The following is a 16,960-nucleotide window of genomic DNA, read 5'->3' as shown; positions in this document are numbered from 1 at the left end:
CCCAGCACCCCCTACCTCCTGGTATTCACACCCCATAGAATTCCCTGCCCCTGGAGCGCCTGGCTGGTTCAGTGTTGGTGAAGCCTCTGCCTTCGGCTCAGGTCATGATCTCAGGGTCCTGGGATCAAGCCCTGCAATCAGGCTCTCTGCTTAGCAGGGAGCCTGCTTCCCCCCTTCTCTCTGCCTGCCTCTCTGCCTACTTGTGATCTCTCTCTGTAAAATAAATAAATAAAATCCTAAAAGAATTCCCTGCCCCTGAGAGCAGGCTGGACCTAGGGAGTCTCTTCTAAAGACTAGAATACAGAAAAACACTAGAGGTCACTTCTGAGATGAAGTTATAAAAGAATGTGGCTTCTGTTTTCCTAGCATTCTCTGTCCCCCTGACTCTTCTTAGGCAGTGGCCTATAAGTGGCCTCTGGCCAACAGCCAGTGAGGAACTGAGGTCCTCAGGCCAACAGCCCTTGGAGGCATTGAATCTTGCCAGCAAGCACGTGAGTGAGCGTGGAAACAGACCCTGCTCCCGCTGAACTTCTAGATGTGACTACGAATGTTGGGCCAACACCGCCATTGTCATCTTGTCGGTTACGCCAAAGCAGAGGACCCAGGTAGGCTATGCCCAGCTTCCTGATCCACAGAAACTGTGAGTAATAAATATGTTATTTGAAGCCACTAAAATATGGGATAATTTGTTGCATAGCAACAGATAATGAAATAGGCGTCAAGGGATGTAGGGTTCATTGGATCCAGGCACGGGACACCAGGGATGGGAATCAGACCTGTCTCTGACTTCTCCTGTGGTCTTGGGTTTGTCCCTTGCCTTTTCAGAGCCTTAGTTACTTCACTGGTAAAATGGGGCTCAATAAAATAAGACTCCCTACTTCAGTAGAGGCAGTATAGTATGGTGGTTTTTATTAATAATAATTAACTCTGGGCTCAACACTTTTGCATCTATTATCTTGCTTAATCATCAAAAGCAACCCCCTAAAATAAATGCTGTTAATTTCCCACACTTCTTCAGTCAAAAAATTAAGTGGAACTAATTTTTAAATTAAATTAAACTTTTTAATAAATTAAAAAGGAACTATTCTAGGAGCCTCGGAATGTGTCAGGGAACAGACACAACAAATCATAAATGTAATAAAAAAGAATATCTGAGTTTCAGAAAGACAACATCATGAAAATTGTTGGAAAATCATGGTGAGTGCCCAAAGTCATGGAAATGGTTGTTGGCAACGTGGTGTCTAATTCCATGTCCCTAGTCTTACCCACTGAGCCATATAGGGGAAGGGTTTTAAGAAAAAGATAGACAGGATCATACAGGAATGAAGACTCTGGGCTCTGGGGTGGGATCCCAACTCTTAGCTCTGCCAGGTGAAGGACACTGAGTGTTTTAGCTGAGCTCTCCCAGAAGCAGACCGTGGACAAGTCTTCCAGAAGCAGACCGTGGACAAGGGTCCAAGTACAAGTGTTTACTTGAGAGGTAACCCAAAGAAGCACCAGTGGGAGGGTAGGAGAGCAAGATAGGGAAGGGAAGGCAAGAGAGCCTGTCAAGACAGTTACCACTGTGGGCAGTTACTCTCAGATTCCACTGGGAGTTCTGGGACCCAGTGTGGAAAATGTGTCTTAGCATTCTCCTGCCTAAGGAGTGAGGAAGCTGGGGTATTTGTACACCACTAACTCCTGCATTTATTATTCAAAGGCAGCTCCCAGGTTTTAACTCCTTGGCACTCTCAACTCCCTGGGGTGCTTTTAGATTCCGAGGCTTTCCATTCCTCTTGATTTAGCCCTCAGGCACAAAGATACAGAGACTGGCACCTGAAAGTTTAGGAATAGTTTTTGCTACCCCTTTCTATGCCTTAGTTTTTTCAGTTGTAAAATGGGGGATAATCATGTACTTCACAGGACGAAATGAGATATATCTATAAAACACTGAGCATAGAACCAAACATACTCATTGTATAGAGAATAGAACCAAATATACACTCATTTGTTGAGTAAGCACTCAATAAATACTAAATACTACCCTTGTTGTAATAATTACTCGGTTTCTTAAAGGGAAAAGATAGATCACCTTCACTCTATGTGCAACTTTGGATTTTTTTATGCCCCACTGATCCTTCCAGTGTGAGTGCTGATGGGGGACAATTCTCCATGGGTCTCTTGTATTTCTTGCATGCAGAAGCAATTTGTTCCAGGAAGCCTTTGTTCCAGGCTGTCCTTTCATTTGGATAGTCAACAACCTTGGAAGAGAGAGATACTGTCTCCTTCCAGAGCAAAGGGCAGGTCTGTTTACTGTCCAATATAATAAAGATGATGCCTCTCTCTGGACAAAAGCTGGGCAGATTTCTGGGAACCCACTACAGAAGATTTGATTTCCCCAAGCCTGGGATGCCTCAGGGAAGCAAAGTGAAAAGGGGATTGAGAAATATGTTGGGAAGGCAAGGAAAACTGGAATACAGGGTCAAAAATATAGGGAGTAGTAGATCAATCAGATACCTGGAAGGGAATACTCAGGTAATTCCTCAGGGAGCGACCATCATCCATTATCAGCATTTGCATGCATTTGGGTGAGCTAGTTCTTGTCGTAGGACAAGAGTTAGAGCCCAATAGCTGTACCCACTACTTCATTGCATGTGCAGCATCCACCTGGACCCTTTGTCATCATCCCTGTGAGATTTGGGAGCAAGGGGAGCTGACACTAATATACTATTCCTGTTGCTTGCTGTGCCATGCATAGTAGCCTTTGTTTCTGACCCAGGAGTCTTGTGTCTTCTGCCAATGAATGTGACAATGGACGGCTTAATTTGCTAGCCTTCAAGAAGAGGAGCCTTCAGAGTTCTTGTCAACTTGTAGCTAAGTGTTGAAAAAAAACAATCTCCAGCTCCCCTGGAAAGGGGATTTGCTTCCAGACAGCACCAGCTGGAACCACCACAGGACCAGCTGCCGCGTTCACAGGCTTGGCTGCCCCGGCCCCACCTTGCACAGGTTCCTCACCTGGGAACTCAGAGAGGGTCGTCCACAGCAGGTCCATGTAATCCTCCTCACTCAGGTACTCACAGGCCAGGCTGCATTTTGCTTCCACTGCCTTCTTCTGGCTGGAGACTGGGAGGTGGGAGATGGGAGAAAGAAGAGCCATGTATAGAACCTTGAATCATACCCTCCTGCTCCTGCACCTCCTTCCCTGGGTATGTTTCCACGGGATACCATGGAAAGATCCCAGGCTCTGGAGTCAGACAGATTCAGGTCTGAACCCCAACCAGCAGAGCTCAGCTTTAATCTCTCTGAGTCTCAGTTTCTTCATAAACCTGGAGCTAATAAAACCACTGGGTAAAGTAGTTGGGAGCCTGAACTCAGCCTGTGCATATGAATGTACTTAGCCCAAAGCTGGCACATACCAGGTGTTTTTGTGGCAGACAGACTCTAGGTGGCAGACAAACTCCAGGGAGGCCTCTATGATCCCCACCTATATTATCTGGCCATTCCTTGATCCCACCTTCAATCTCTCTCCTTTGCTCTGCTCTCTCCATCTCTCTCCCTTGACCAGCTACACTGGTCTTCTTGCTGTTCCTTCAACACCCCTGCCTCAGGACCTTTGCACTGGCTGCTGCCTCTTCCTGGATTGCTCGTTATATATCCCTATGACTAATCTCACATTGTTCATGTCTTTTTTTTTTTTTCATGTCTTTCTTTAAATCTCACTTCATGGAAGCCATTCTGACCACTCCATTTAAAAATTCAACTTAATCACTGCCCCTTATTCTGCCTCACATTTCTGACCTCCCTTATCCTGCTTCACTATCTTTTTTCCCCATACATTTGTTAAGAAATAGCATGAAAGACTTTGAAATGGGCAAAATGCTTTGTCTGGTGCACCCTTACAAGTTGTATCAACTTTCATTATCTGTGAGCTATGCACATTATAGAATATTGACATTAATGCAAATGATTCTTGTCCATCAAAATGAAAATTGCATTCTAACCAGTTTTGCCCTCATTGTAAAGGCTTTTCAGGATTTCTGATTGCCTACATACATGTATTCTTTTGTATTCTCCTTTGAACTAGTTGAAACCTCTTCCAGCCATTAGGAGACAATTCTCCATGAGTTGCTCACATTTCTGCATGTTTTATAAGCAAAGACACTAAAGGTCTTTGTTCTGAACTATCTTTTCAAGGATCTTGGTTCAACCAACAACTTTGACAGGAAGTGTCTACCTTTGGAGCAAGGGGCAGGTTTGCTTATAGCCTTCGATGACATAGTGTCTCCCCACAAGGCAAGAACAGGCTTGACCTGCTTTAAACCTTTACCATCCAGTAGAAGAGAGCGAGGTGCCCTAAGGTCTGAGATGCTCTCTTATAACATAATTCAGCTTCTGCAGCTGTGGTCTCCCCTCTTCACATCACCCTCTGGGAACAGGAGCTCCTTGCTGGCGTAAGGAAGTACTGATACTTCAGCCACTGCTATTATTATGAGTAACAAAGTCCTTTGTCTCTGACCCAGGAGTGTTGTGTGTCTTTTGCAGGCATCTGTGGAAGCTATGGAAGGCTAAATCATTAGCTTATAAAGAGATAAATCCTTGGGCTTTTCACAGTTCTTAACTGGTTCATTCAGTAATTGAGGAGTTAAATAAAATAAAATCTTTGACATCTGTTCATTGCATATTTGAAGGAGAGGCAGGAGTTTACCTTTTCTTAATTTTTTTCTTTGATGCACCTATCACCTTCCAACACACTATGTTATTTACTTACTTATTATGTTACTTTCCCTCTTTTTCTGTTTCCCCACCAAAACATGAGCTTACACGGTAGGGACATGTGTCCTTTGTGTTCACTGATATAGCCCAACACCTAGATCAGCATATAGAAAATATCAAATGAATGACTTGTCCAAGGTCTCATAACTACTGGTGCTAGAACCGAGGCTCTGATTTTCAACTACGAGCTCATTCATTTTCTCACTCAGGTATAAGAGAGAGTTTTAAACATGAGTTGGTAAACTATCACCTGCAGATTTGACATCTGGTCTCCTGCCTGTTTCTTCCTGGCTTGCATGCTAAGAGTGGGTTTTACATTTTAAAATGATTTTTCACAATCAAAGAGGAGGAGAGCCTGGGTGGCTCAGTCATTAAGTGTCTGCCTTCAGCTCAGGTCAAGATCTCAGGGTCCTGGGATCGAGCCCCGCTTCGGGCTCCCTGCTCAGCAGATAGCCTGCTTCTCCCCCTCCCGCTCTCCCTGCTTGTCTGCTTGTGTTTCCTCTCTCGCTGTGTCTTTCTGTCAAATAAATTTTAAAAACTTAAAAAAAAAATCAAAGAGGAATACTGCTTCATGACACGGAAATGATATGCCGTCCAGATTTGTATTCACAAAAAAGGTTTTGTCAGAACACCAGCAATGTTTGTTCACTAACCTGTTATCCACGGCTACTTTCCTGCTCCAACGGCAGAGGGGTATAGCTCCCAAAGCCTAAAATATTAACTATCCGGCCCTTTATAGAAAAAGTTTGCCAATCCCTGCTTTGTAACATTCCCCTGGATCCTCTGCTTTGCTTCAGTGGGTCCCCTGATAGGGGCATGCAATTTATACTCTCTCAATACCAAACCCCAAATCTGCAGCTGAGTCACTAGCTCATTAAATCTTTATACCAATAAACCGAACTATTAACTTAGATTACAGAGGCTTATGAAAAAGATAACTGGGAAAATCCCGAACATAAGCAGGAACTTGATCCCTTTATCCTCCACCCCAGGTTCAATGCTAAGAACCTGTTCTTGGAGATAGAATGGTTTGAAAGCCCAGACATCTGCATAGAGACTTTGCTTTCTGTTTTTGTTCCTTTTGTCCAGCGGTTCCCAACTCTGGCTGTACAAGAGAATCTGCCTTCAGCTCAGGTCATGATTCTGGATTTCTGGGATCCAGCCCCGCATGGGGTTCCCTGCTCAGCAGGGAGTCTGCTTCTTCCTCTCTCTCTGCCCCCCTCCTCCCTTGCTCATGTGCTCCCTCACATGCATGCTTATGCTCTCAAATAAATAAATAAAATCTTTAAAAAATAAAAAAGTAAAACTGCTCCAGGTGATCCTGTTGTGTGGCTAGGGTTGAGATCCAACCTGGTTCTCAGACTTCATATGCACGTGAGAACAACTGCATAGGGGCATGGCCATCAAACACAGTGCTGTACTTCACTGTGTCCTTTAGGTGACATAAGATATGACTCTGCTGCAATGTCACTTCAGGATTATTTGGTTTTCCACAGAGTTTCTTGGGGACCACAGTCCAGGTCTTCTATGCTCAGATTTGGCAGAGAATTTCTCCCGGGAGTCAGCAGGGTAAAGTCATGGACATCTGTGCATGGCCAAGCTCAGGAGCGGTGGAATCTGGGGTGGGCATGCGTATCTAACTGTGTAGAGGGGAGGAGGGTGGTCTGATACTCACTGCTGCAGACATCTCCTGCCTGAAAGAGCTCAGTGGTGAGCAGAACTAATCCGTAGTAAGAAAATGCATTGGAAAACCTGCCAGGAAGGAAGCAAGAAGATATCAAGAAATGATGGGAGACATGCAAGTCCCCTCTTCCCAACCCCTCAGGAGGGACTTGCTTCTATAGCAGTGAGGACCAGTCTTTGGGCATGGGCGACAGTGGACATTTGGGGGCTTTCTTGGGGCCCTTGAGAAGGAAAGTGGCAGGTACAAAGCATAGCAATGTGATGAAGGGACATGATCTTGTGTCCTTTGAAAGACTAAGAACTGTATTGTATCACAGAAAACACCCAAGGCTGTTTATTCAACTGGCAATAGGGAAAACAACTTTGGGGTACCAATATTTGGAAGAACACAGTCATGAATGACATCAATCAGGACTTCTGGGCCAATTTGGTCAACATGAAGAGAGAAGAAGAGGGGAAAGCTTTGATAATATTAAGAAGTGGGCTCCAGCTCTTCCCTTGAACTCCTGAGAGCTGAATCAACTCACCAAGCATTTACTAAACACTTGCTGTGTGGCCTGTATAAGTGCAGATTCTGCAGACTTCCCTAAAATTTCAGATCAGAATGAAACAGTTGATTAATTCCTGATTGTCCGAGGAACTAGAACACTCAAGTGTGTAGGACCAGAACATTTTTTTTTTTTTTTTGGACCAGAACATCCTTATCCTGTAGTACAGTTATGTGGGAACTGTCATAACCAGATAGCAGTGATTAATTTCCTTGCATTGCAATATGGGCTAGCAAGTTTAGCAATGTCTATAGTGTGCAAAAATTAGTCTCCAATTAACCACTTCATTATTTGGGTAGTGTTGGCCCAACTGAATCACTTGCCTGCAAAGACAGATACCCTCAACTCTCATCCCCACTCCCTTTTTAAAAAACCCTACAGACTCTACGCTTGTGTTGGGCACACAGCAGGTGTTTAATAAATGCCTGGTTCAGGTCGTAGGAATGCAGGGACAGAGCTAAAGCCCAGTTCTATATATTATCAAAGCTTTCCCTTCCACTTCCCTGCAACTGACCACTTTTCAGGACAATCCCCTGCTATGTAGCCCCTCTACTCAAAGGTGCATGGGAAAAAGTGAGCACAGGTTAAACCAGAATGCAGAGTGTTAGCCAGGCCCCTTCTGCACACTGTTCATGCTGTGTACACGATTTGGTAGAAGAAGGTTCAAAGAATAGCTGAGATTTAACTAGTTGTGGATTTTCAGGGGATTACCCAGTACAAATCCCTCCCTTCCATCCTGCCCACATCCACACATCGCCAATGGCTGTTATTTAAGGAAGACGGACCAGGATCAGGACTGAAAGTTCTAAGGATGCCTGTGTTGACCAAATCAATGGTTCCCCAAATATGGCAGGCTCCATGCCGCTGCTGGTACCCAAGGCAATATGGCACTATTAAATCTCAGTTGTGACAAAAATCCCATTTTACGTTTCCTTTCAATCACAGTCAACCCTGGGACAGCATGGCTTTGAACCACACAGGCCACTTATAAAGGGATTTTTTCCAACAAATACAGTACACCACTGCAAGTGCATTTTCTCTTCCAGGTGATTTTAATAATATTTTCTTTTTCTCTAGCCTACTTTAAGATATAATATATAATACATACAGCATATAAAATATGTGTTCGTTGACTGTTTATATTGCCAGCAAGGCTTCTGGTCAATAGGAGGCTATTAGTTCAGTTTGGGGGGAGTCAAAAGATTTTCGACTACTCAAGGGTCTGTGCCTTTAACCCCCTTTCTGCACTGTTCAAGGTCAACTGTATTTTGACAGTTTCCTCTCACTTACTTGCTAATGAATGTGTCCTTGACACCTACGTTCTCTCTGCGTCTCTCTATTAAATACAGCAGCTCAGTGCCTTGACAGATCATCAATCTATAATTCTAATCTCAGGCTGATTTCATGGGTGATCAGAGTTCTTTGGGAGGTAATCAGCTCACTTTAGGGGACAGGTTGAAACAGCGCCTCCTACTTCTCTGCCATCTTGTCTCCTCCCTTGGCAGATCATAAATCTAGCTACATTTTACTGTATATCTCTTAAAAATATATGGCCTGCAGTTAAGGTTTTTTCCCTTTAAAGCAGACATATAAAATTGCCTCTTGATAGACATTTATCTGAACCCTTGTTCACTAATGGTGGGAATGCAGAGTGGTACAGCCGCTCTGGAAAACAGTATGTAGGGTCCTCAAAAACTTAAAAATACAACTACCCTATGATCCAGTAAGTGCATTACTGGCTATTTACCCAAAGGGTACAAAAACACTAATTCAAAAGGATATATGTGCCCCTATGTTTATTACAGCATTATTTATAATAGCCAAATTATGGAAGCAGCCCATGTCCATTGACAGATGAATGGAAAAGAAGATGTGATACACACACACACACACACATTTATATACACACATAGATATACAATGGAATATTATTCTTCCATAAAAAGAATGAAATCTTGCCATTTGTAATGACATGGATGGAGCTAAGTGAAAGAAGTCAGAGAAAGACAAATACCGTATGATTTCACTCATATGTGGAATTTAAGGAAAAAAACGAAGGAAAAGAAAAAGGGACAAACCAAAAAACAGGCCGTTAACTATTAGAACAAACTGATGGTTGCCAGAGGAGAGCTGGGTCGGGGGATGGATTAAACAGGTGATGGGGATTAAGGATACACTGATCATGACGAGCACCGAGTACTGGATAAACTTGCTGAATCACTGTATTGTATACCTGAAACTAACGTAACATTGTATGTGATGTATATTGGAAATAAAATTAATAACTTAATAAAAAATAAGACATTTATCTGAGTCGGAAGTGAGTCCAATTAAAGAAAAAGACTAAGAAAATAGTAGTACAGGTTATACCTGGGTAAGGCAGAGATCAGGAAAGTGATGTTCAAACCACCGAATTTTGTAAATGTTGCCTAAGTTCAAAGAGTTCTCTGTGCATTGCATAAAAACAGAACCCAAAACAGGGCCCGGGTGAAGGGGATCAAAGTGTCAAGAGGTCAAGAAGCAGCTCTTACCATATAAACCACAGCAACAAGGTTGTCCATCTAAAATGGGGCGTGAAAAGGTCCCTCATTCTGCCTCGGTCTTCCTGTTTCAAGACAAGGACATGCTGTTTGCTCTCGTCTCCACCAGCAGCGCTGACCATGGCCTGGGACTGGTGAACACCCACGGCTGGGAGGGAGGCTGCTGGTGGGCTGCACGCTCAGGATCCAAGAACCCAGCACTCAATCCCATAGCACCAAGTCCTCCAGCCCAGTGAGGCCCTCTAGCCAGGACCCAGCAACGTCTGCAGGCTTGGTTCCCCAAGGAGGGAGACATCCTGCAACCCCCAACCCCAGCCTGAAATCCTGGAGCCAGGAAGCAGACTCCCTGCCCTGAGGACTCTCAGGTAGTCCCATGGACCTGGGGAGCAGACACAGTCTGTCCAAGCTGTGTCTAACCATTTCATGCCCTGCCTAAGCCAGCTCTAGGTTAAGATGGCAAACACTCATGTGCTGAAAATCAATTCACCAGAAGCCAATGTGCCGAAAGATTGATTAGTTGAATGTCTCACTTGCCAATTTCATATAATTTGCTAATTTATCAAATTTTTGCTCTATAATTTTTTTTAAGATTTTATTTCTTTATTTGAGAGACAGCGAGAGAGCCTGAACAGGGGGAGGGACAATGGGAGGGAGGAAGAGGGTGAGGTAGGCTCCCCACTGAGTTGAGCTGAAGGCAGACACTTAACAGACTGAGCTACGCTACAATATTCTTTTTAAGAGTATACTCTATGGGGGATGCCTCATAGAGCCTGGGTGGCTTATTGGTTAAGCATCTACCTTTGACTCCAGTCATAATCCTAGGGTTCTGGGATCAAGTCCCACATCGGGTTTCCTGCTCAGCGGGGAGCCTGCTTCTCCTTCTGCCTGCTGCTCCCCCTGCTCTCTCTCTCTCTGACAAATAAATAAATAAAATCTTTAATAAAAGCATATACTTTTTTTAAAGTGTATTCTTTGACTGTGATTATATTCTCCTTAGATATATTTAACAAATATATTTTTCTTAGTTTGAGAAATGCTTGCTTATTTAAACATATAAAAACAGATTATGGACTATAGGTGGTTTAGTCTACCTGTGAATATTGCTTTCATGAATAAAAATGTATTTTTTAGTATATTCTTTTTTTTTTTTAAAGATTTTATTTATTTTATTTGACAGAGAGAGAAATCACAAGTAGGCAGAGAAGCAGGCAGAGACAGAGGGGGAAGCAGGCTCCCTGCTGAGCAGAGAGCCCGATGCAGGGCTCGATCCCAGGACACTGAGATCATGACCTGAGCCGAAGGCAGCGGCTTTAATCCACTGAGCCACCCAGGCGCCCCTATTTTTTAGTATATTCTTGAATGAAAAGATAACACTCTTCAAATGGTAATTGAATATATTTGAGAATGTTTGTTTTTGTTGAATATATTTTAAAATAGGCTCATTAATATATTTATAAAGAGGACATATTGAGGAAATAAATATATTAATGTATATTAGGAAAAATATATTCCTATTTACTACATATATTCAAAAAGAAGGATCCCTGAAACATGTTTTTGGTAAAAAGATATATTCCCAAGTAAATTCAGGAAAATTGGCTTTTGGAGAATTGGTCTGCTTTCTGCTTCTGCTCTTTTGGTGTGTCTCAGGATTTACCCCACTCCACCCATGTACACACTCCCATGCAGGCGCACGAACACACACGCTACAGACAGTGGGCCAGGCACGGACCTGTCTGGAGATGATCAGTTTCCCCAGTGGCATGGGGGCTCCATTTTCAGTTGCTATCCTCTTTAAGGTGGCGATGGCCTTTTCCTGATTCCCGGACAACACATCATACCTTGCGCTCTCTGGCAGCCACTGTGGGGACAGGAGTGACAGGTTAGGGTGGCACAGAACACTGGGTCCCAGCCACATACTCTCATCTAGGTGTGGAGTCTTTAAGGGTGGGGTCTCTGGACCCAGAGGAATGGAATGGGATGGGTTCTTGTAGTTATGATTGCTGCTGTTGTTATAATTATTATTAATTGGTGTTGCTGTCAAAGCCCACCCCCCCCCAAAAATCTTAAAAATACTCCTTATGGGACGGTGTCCTCCTCCACCCTCTCCCCACCAAAATATAGTGAACAGCAGGAGGCCAAGAGGGCAAAGTTTGAGATGTCTTAAAGGATACCTACAAAACACAAGACTGCAAAGAGGAGCAGCGGGACAGCCGAGAGGATGAGTAGCCAGCGCCAGCCCAGGCTGGGCATCACAAACACAGCCAGGATGACCTCGAACACTGTCCCGATGGCCCAGAAGACCTGGGATAGGAAAATGGGATCAGTGATGGGAGCAGCATGGTCAACGCATGAGCAATGTCAGCGACATGATAGACGATACTCTCAATTGGGTAAGAGGTCCTTGGGGTCTGCAAAGTTGGAATGACCACCACTTTTCCTGTGGTCCATATGGTTCGGCCAGGGCCACTATGTTGTCCATCTCCCGAGGATGCCATACACACGGTCTAATATTGGCGTGGTACCCACTGGAGTGTACAGTGTGGTAGCTCCGGTTAAGGAGACCAATACCACCTTGTGTAAGGTCAATATGGTGATGGACACATTGGTTTTTATCTACTGACATCCACCTCTCTTGCCCACTAGGGCCCTAGTATCCTTGTAACAATTGCTTCTTCCCTGCAGAGCTGAGTATCTTCTGTGCCTCTCCCAGTCACTCCCCATCTTTCCCTACCTTGCTCTTTGTGTGCACTGCTTCCATAGGTTCTCTGTCTTCTGGCTTCCCATTGGGCTCAGCCAGTGGGGAGCCCTACAGGAAAGGGGGGGGAGGAAGGTAAGAGAGGTGGGACTCTGGCTCCTTCTCTGCAGCATGCTCATGGGCTTGCTGCATCACTCAGCAGAAGGGCACAGCTCCTGTCCAACAGCCCTTGTTATATAACTCTCTCTCTGGACTGCTAACTACTTCCTGCCTTTGCCTGGCAACCGGAACTGCCACCCTGGGGCTACTTAGAAGTAGTCCCTTTACCAAACCCTCTTCAGATTACTCTAATTTGAGTATGCTGGTTCCTGCTGGGACCCTACAACCATTGGCAAACCTGGTCCTTCAACTTGCCCATCAGTTCTGGGAGCCTGTAAGAGCCTTCCTAAATCCCCTTTTGCTTAAATTAATCAGTCTATTTCTGTTGCCTACAACCAGGGATGATGGCTAGGATGTCTAACAAATTGATACAGTACCGACCAACCAGAACAGATACCAGACACTGGTCATACACACCCTGCTCCCAACACACACACACACACACACACACACACACACTCCATGACTGTGCCAGGAGTTAACTCTAGTTGCTAGATCATGGGAAGTTCTAGGGGGTCCTCTGAGAGGACAGGGTGTGTCAGGTGATGAGGGGTAATCAGCGGCCAGGCTCTGCTGGCGCAGATAAAGTCTCAATATTTAAACAGTTGGTTCATCCATACCAGTGTGGACCAGCTGACTACCATCCTTACTGGTCAAGGATAGATGCAATCAGAGTGGTAAATTGGGCTGTTGGGTTAATGTAATGAATATTGTCAGTATGGTCATGGTGACTAGAGAGTGGCATCATAGTCATCACTGTGGACATTGGTGTCCAGAAAGGACAAGTAAACACTACTGCTACTGCATGGTGTCATGGGGGCAGTTACATACTCGCCCCGAGAGAATCCAAGATCATGATTAGAAAATGGGTCATCAGACCCTGGCAGAAAGAGGGCTTGAGAGGGACTAGGTGGACCAAGGGTCTTTTAAGGCAGCTACAGAGGTGACCACTCACACAAGACGCAGGTGAGTCCAGATACACATAGGGGCGGAGGGGGATGCTATCGACAAGAAGCAGGAGTTTTGGTCCCCTAGTCTCTGTTGTTTGGCTGCAACTCTCAGATAAAAGCCATGTCCAGTCCAAGAATGACATACCACCTGCCTGCCACCAGTTTAAGGGACTGGATTGTTTTGGTAAGTTGAAGAATTTATCCATATAGCAAATAAACCCCGCAGACCCAAAACAACAACAACAAAATTCAAATTAACAAACCCGACAAAATCCCATTTCCTTATCCTGAGGCTCAGGATGACTGAGGATCTCTTGCCCAGAGACTGAGCTCTCTTGGGGGAACCCAGACCACCTTCCTTACCTCAATCAGCAAAATGCACTTAGCTCTGGCCTTCATGGGAAGGAACTCAGCATACAGTGTCACCCTGGGAAAGCAGAGAGATAGGAAAGGAATTAAGGTCAGGACTGAGAAGATTGCCACAGCTTTCTGACTTCCTTTTCTTTTTCTTTTCTTTCTTTCTTTCTTTTTTTTTTTTTAAGATTTCATTTATTTATTTATTTGAGAGAGAGTGAGAACATGTGAGTGCATAGGGGGAGAGAGACAAGCAGACTCCACACTGAGCATGAAGCCTGGACATGGGGCTCAATCTTACAACTTTGAGATCACGACTGGAGCTGAAATCAAGAGTCTAACACTTAACCAACTGAGACACCCAGGCACCCCACTTTCTGAATTTCTGAGGATGGTCTGTGGACCACTTAACTTCAGAATTTCCTGGGACAATGGCTGAGTGCTTAGATCCCCAGACCCTATCCCAGACCTCTGTCTGTCTCTCTTTCAATCTATCTATCTACCTATTCATTCATTTAATCATTATGGAGCTGTGGATTCCTGTTTCCTTCAGTGGCTTGTAAGCCACTACTGCCATTATTCTTTCAATGCTCAGACTGTCCCAGTCTGGCCATTGGAAGATCTTTCAATCCAGCCCCTGTTTCTTTTCTATATGCCTCCATTGTTCTTTACATTCTGGCACACCAGTATGTCCAGGCTCATGGTGTACTTTTCTTGCCCCAACAATGAAGTCAGCCATTTGTCTAAGAGGTCCTGGTTCCTTGCGGTATTTGGTATTTAGAAACCAAGATCTGAGCACTCAGTGTGTTCATTACTACTGGTCTGCCATTGTTTCTAGGCCTTCGCAGAGGACACAGCTAAGAGATCTAGCTATCTATCGATCTTGTTCTGTCCTTTTCTTTCTTTCTCTCCACATGCACACCATACATCTATGTCTGTTTCTCTATCTATCTGTGTATATGTATTTAAAAAAACATTGAGTTCACACTGATACTTTCAATTCTAGTACAACCAGAATGTTAGGGCCCTTTCTTTCTAAGTAATCTCTATACTCAATGTGGGCTTAAACATACAACCCTGAGATCAAGAGTTGCATGCTCCACTGACCAAGCCAGCCAGGCACTCCAAGTTTAGGGTTCTTTCTAGCCTGCTCCAGTTTCCATGATCGTAATTCCCTTCTCCAACATTGAGACACCCAGGCCTCATTATTCTCTGTATATTTCTTATTTGCCTAATCCATTTATTAGCTTGCTGAATGTAACCAATGCCCTAACTACCTAACTATACTGGCTGCCTCTTCCATTTACTACATTCATGCCCCCTCCCCTATCTTTCACTTCCTCAGCCACTGGCCATGCCAGAAAGTGAAGGAAACCTCTACACTTCTTCTCCATGCTGCCTCCCATTTTCTAGGAAGAGGGCTTCTTTTTTCCCACATCTCCCACCTAAGTCAAGCATCTGAGCAACTAGATGGCTTCATGTTACTCTCCTGGCTCCTCATAAGGGAGACGGGATAGAGAGAGGTTCATTTCCATTGACCATTTTGAGGCAGATGTTGCTGATGACCTATCTAGATCTCTTGGGATCATTTTACTAGTTCAGTTTGCCTGACTCCTAGCTGCTGCTACTAATGGCTCATACCCACAACCTTCTCCTAGCATTTCTTTTGAACAATTGGAGCTGCCTCATCAGAAAGATGTCTTTCCCTCCATAACATCTGACATTTGAAAAGTTGGTCTTAGTAATACCACTGAGATTTAGGAAGCATTCTATCTCCATTAGAAGTCCTTCTCAGGGTTATGATAAAAGATATCTCTGTGCAAAGAAGGAAGACTTCTTAGGAGCCTCAGTGAAAAGGCCAGGACTTTAGTAGTTTAGATATATTCTATTTAGAGAAAAACATGAACAGAAAGTCGATATCACCTAGTTTAATTCATGGGATAAGTATTTTAATATATTCTCTCTTCCTATCTGGATGTTTTGTCTTTATCTTTCCCCCTTTCTCTTTCTCAATCTCTCTCTGTAGCTGAGCTCATACTCAAGAATTTTGAACCCTACTTTTTGATTTATAAATAGCATTTCCATGCCATTAAAAATTCTCTTACACACATATTTTTTTCACACATATATTCTATCCTATGAATGAACCATACTTTTCTTAATAATAGCTACTTTTTATTGAGGACCTACTATGTGCCAAACATTCTTTGAGATGTTTTACATGAATTATCTCACTCAAATATTTCTTTTTAAAAAAAATATTTGATTTATTTGTTTGACAGACAGAGATCACAAGTAGTCAGAGAGGCAAACAGGCAGAGAGGGGGAAGCAGGCATCCCACTGCGCAGAGAGCCCTATGCGGGGCTCGATCCCAGGACCCTGAGATCATGACCTGAGCTGAAGGCAGAGACTTAACCCACTGAGCCACCCAGGTTCCCCTCACTCAAACATTTCAAATCAAGGGGAGTAGATACTTATTTATAATCCTCTGTGTGTGTGTGCATGTGTATGTGTTTGATTCTCATTTTCATCTCTAGATCTATGTCAGATAAATTGTTAGTTGACCAGGAACCTTCAGCTAGTAAGTTAGTATTAGAAGAGCCAAAATTCTAACCCATATCTGTCTACATTTTGTAGACCACCAACCACTTCCCTATTTGGATAGTTTCACAATTATAAATAGATATTTTTATCTATTATATTATAAATAGATATTTATTTATAAATAAACAAACATCTTTAGGCTAAAGACATTTTTGCTTCATGTGGTTTCCTGTTAAGCAGAATTTATATCAAAGAGCATGCACAGTTTTAAGGCTTTTGATATATATAATACCATAGTTGTTCCCAAAAAAACTTGTTCTAGTTCATATGCCTACAAGTAGCTCTCTCAACAAAAAACATTAGGAATGTCACTAACTCGGCTCTGAGAAGAGGCATCAAGATAATAGTGGTTACAGAGATTACAGCAATTACCATGGAGGACTTCTTTGACATTGTTATGCTATTCTCCAAATGGTGTGCTTATAGTATTTAAAAAATCAATAATAATAATAATAAAATGAGAAGCATGTTTACCTTTCCTCCACCAAATTAAACTACTAGCCATGCAAAAACATGCAGCAGCATATTCTAAGGACAAACTTATGCCTGTCCTTAGACAGCAAGGATTTCTTTTTATAATGAAGCTATAACATGCAGTCTTCTTTTCTTTTTTCTTTTTTAGTTACAGAAGTCGTACATGAATACATTTGCACGGCAAAACAATTAAGCAG

The 16,960-nt window shown here is 43.4% G+C and overlaps 1 protein-coding gene across 1 annotated transcript in view; it reads right to left on the bottom strand.

Moving 5' to 3' along the window:
- LOC101680071 (SV2 related protein) overlaps nucleotides 1–16,960 on the bottom strand; it is a 73,788-nt gene that overhangs the window by 7,551 nt on the left and 49,277 nt on the right. The window contains exons 7-12 of the mRNA XM_004779097.3: nucleotides 13,694–13,757; nucleotides 11,702–11,827; nucleotides 11,256–11,384; nucleotides 9,515–9,588; nucleotides 6,428–6,504; nucleotides 2,995–3,102 (exon numbers count right to left, since the gene is read on the bottom strand). Coding sequence (XP_004779154.1) covers nucleotides 2,995–3,102; nucleotides 6,428–6,504; nucleotides 9,515–9,588; nucleotides 11,256–11,384; nucleotides 11,702–11,827; nucleotides 13,694–13,757 — 578 coding nt within the window. The remainder of the gene's footprint in view (nucleotides 1–2,994; nucleotides 3,103–6,427; nucleotides 6,505–9,514; nucleotides 9,589–11,255; nucleotides 11,385–11,701; nucleotides 11,828–13,693; nucleotides 13,758–16,960) is intronic.

This window comes from Mustela putorius, unplaced genomic scaffold (assembly GCF_011764305.1).
Source record: "Mustela putorius furo isolate JIRA1106 unplaced genomic scaffold, ASM1176430v1.1 tig00000193_pilon_pilon_pilon, whole genome shotgun sequence".
NCBI classification, from domain to species: domain Eukaryota; kingdom Metazoa; phylum Chordata; class Mammalia; order Carnivora; family Mustelidae; genus Mustela; species Mustela putorius.
The sequence above is the reverse complement of the archived record's forward strand: the minus strand, read 5'-3'. Positions and strand labels throughout refer to the sequence as shown.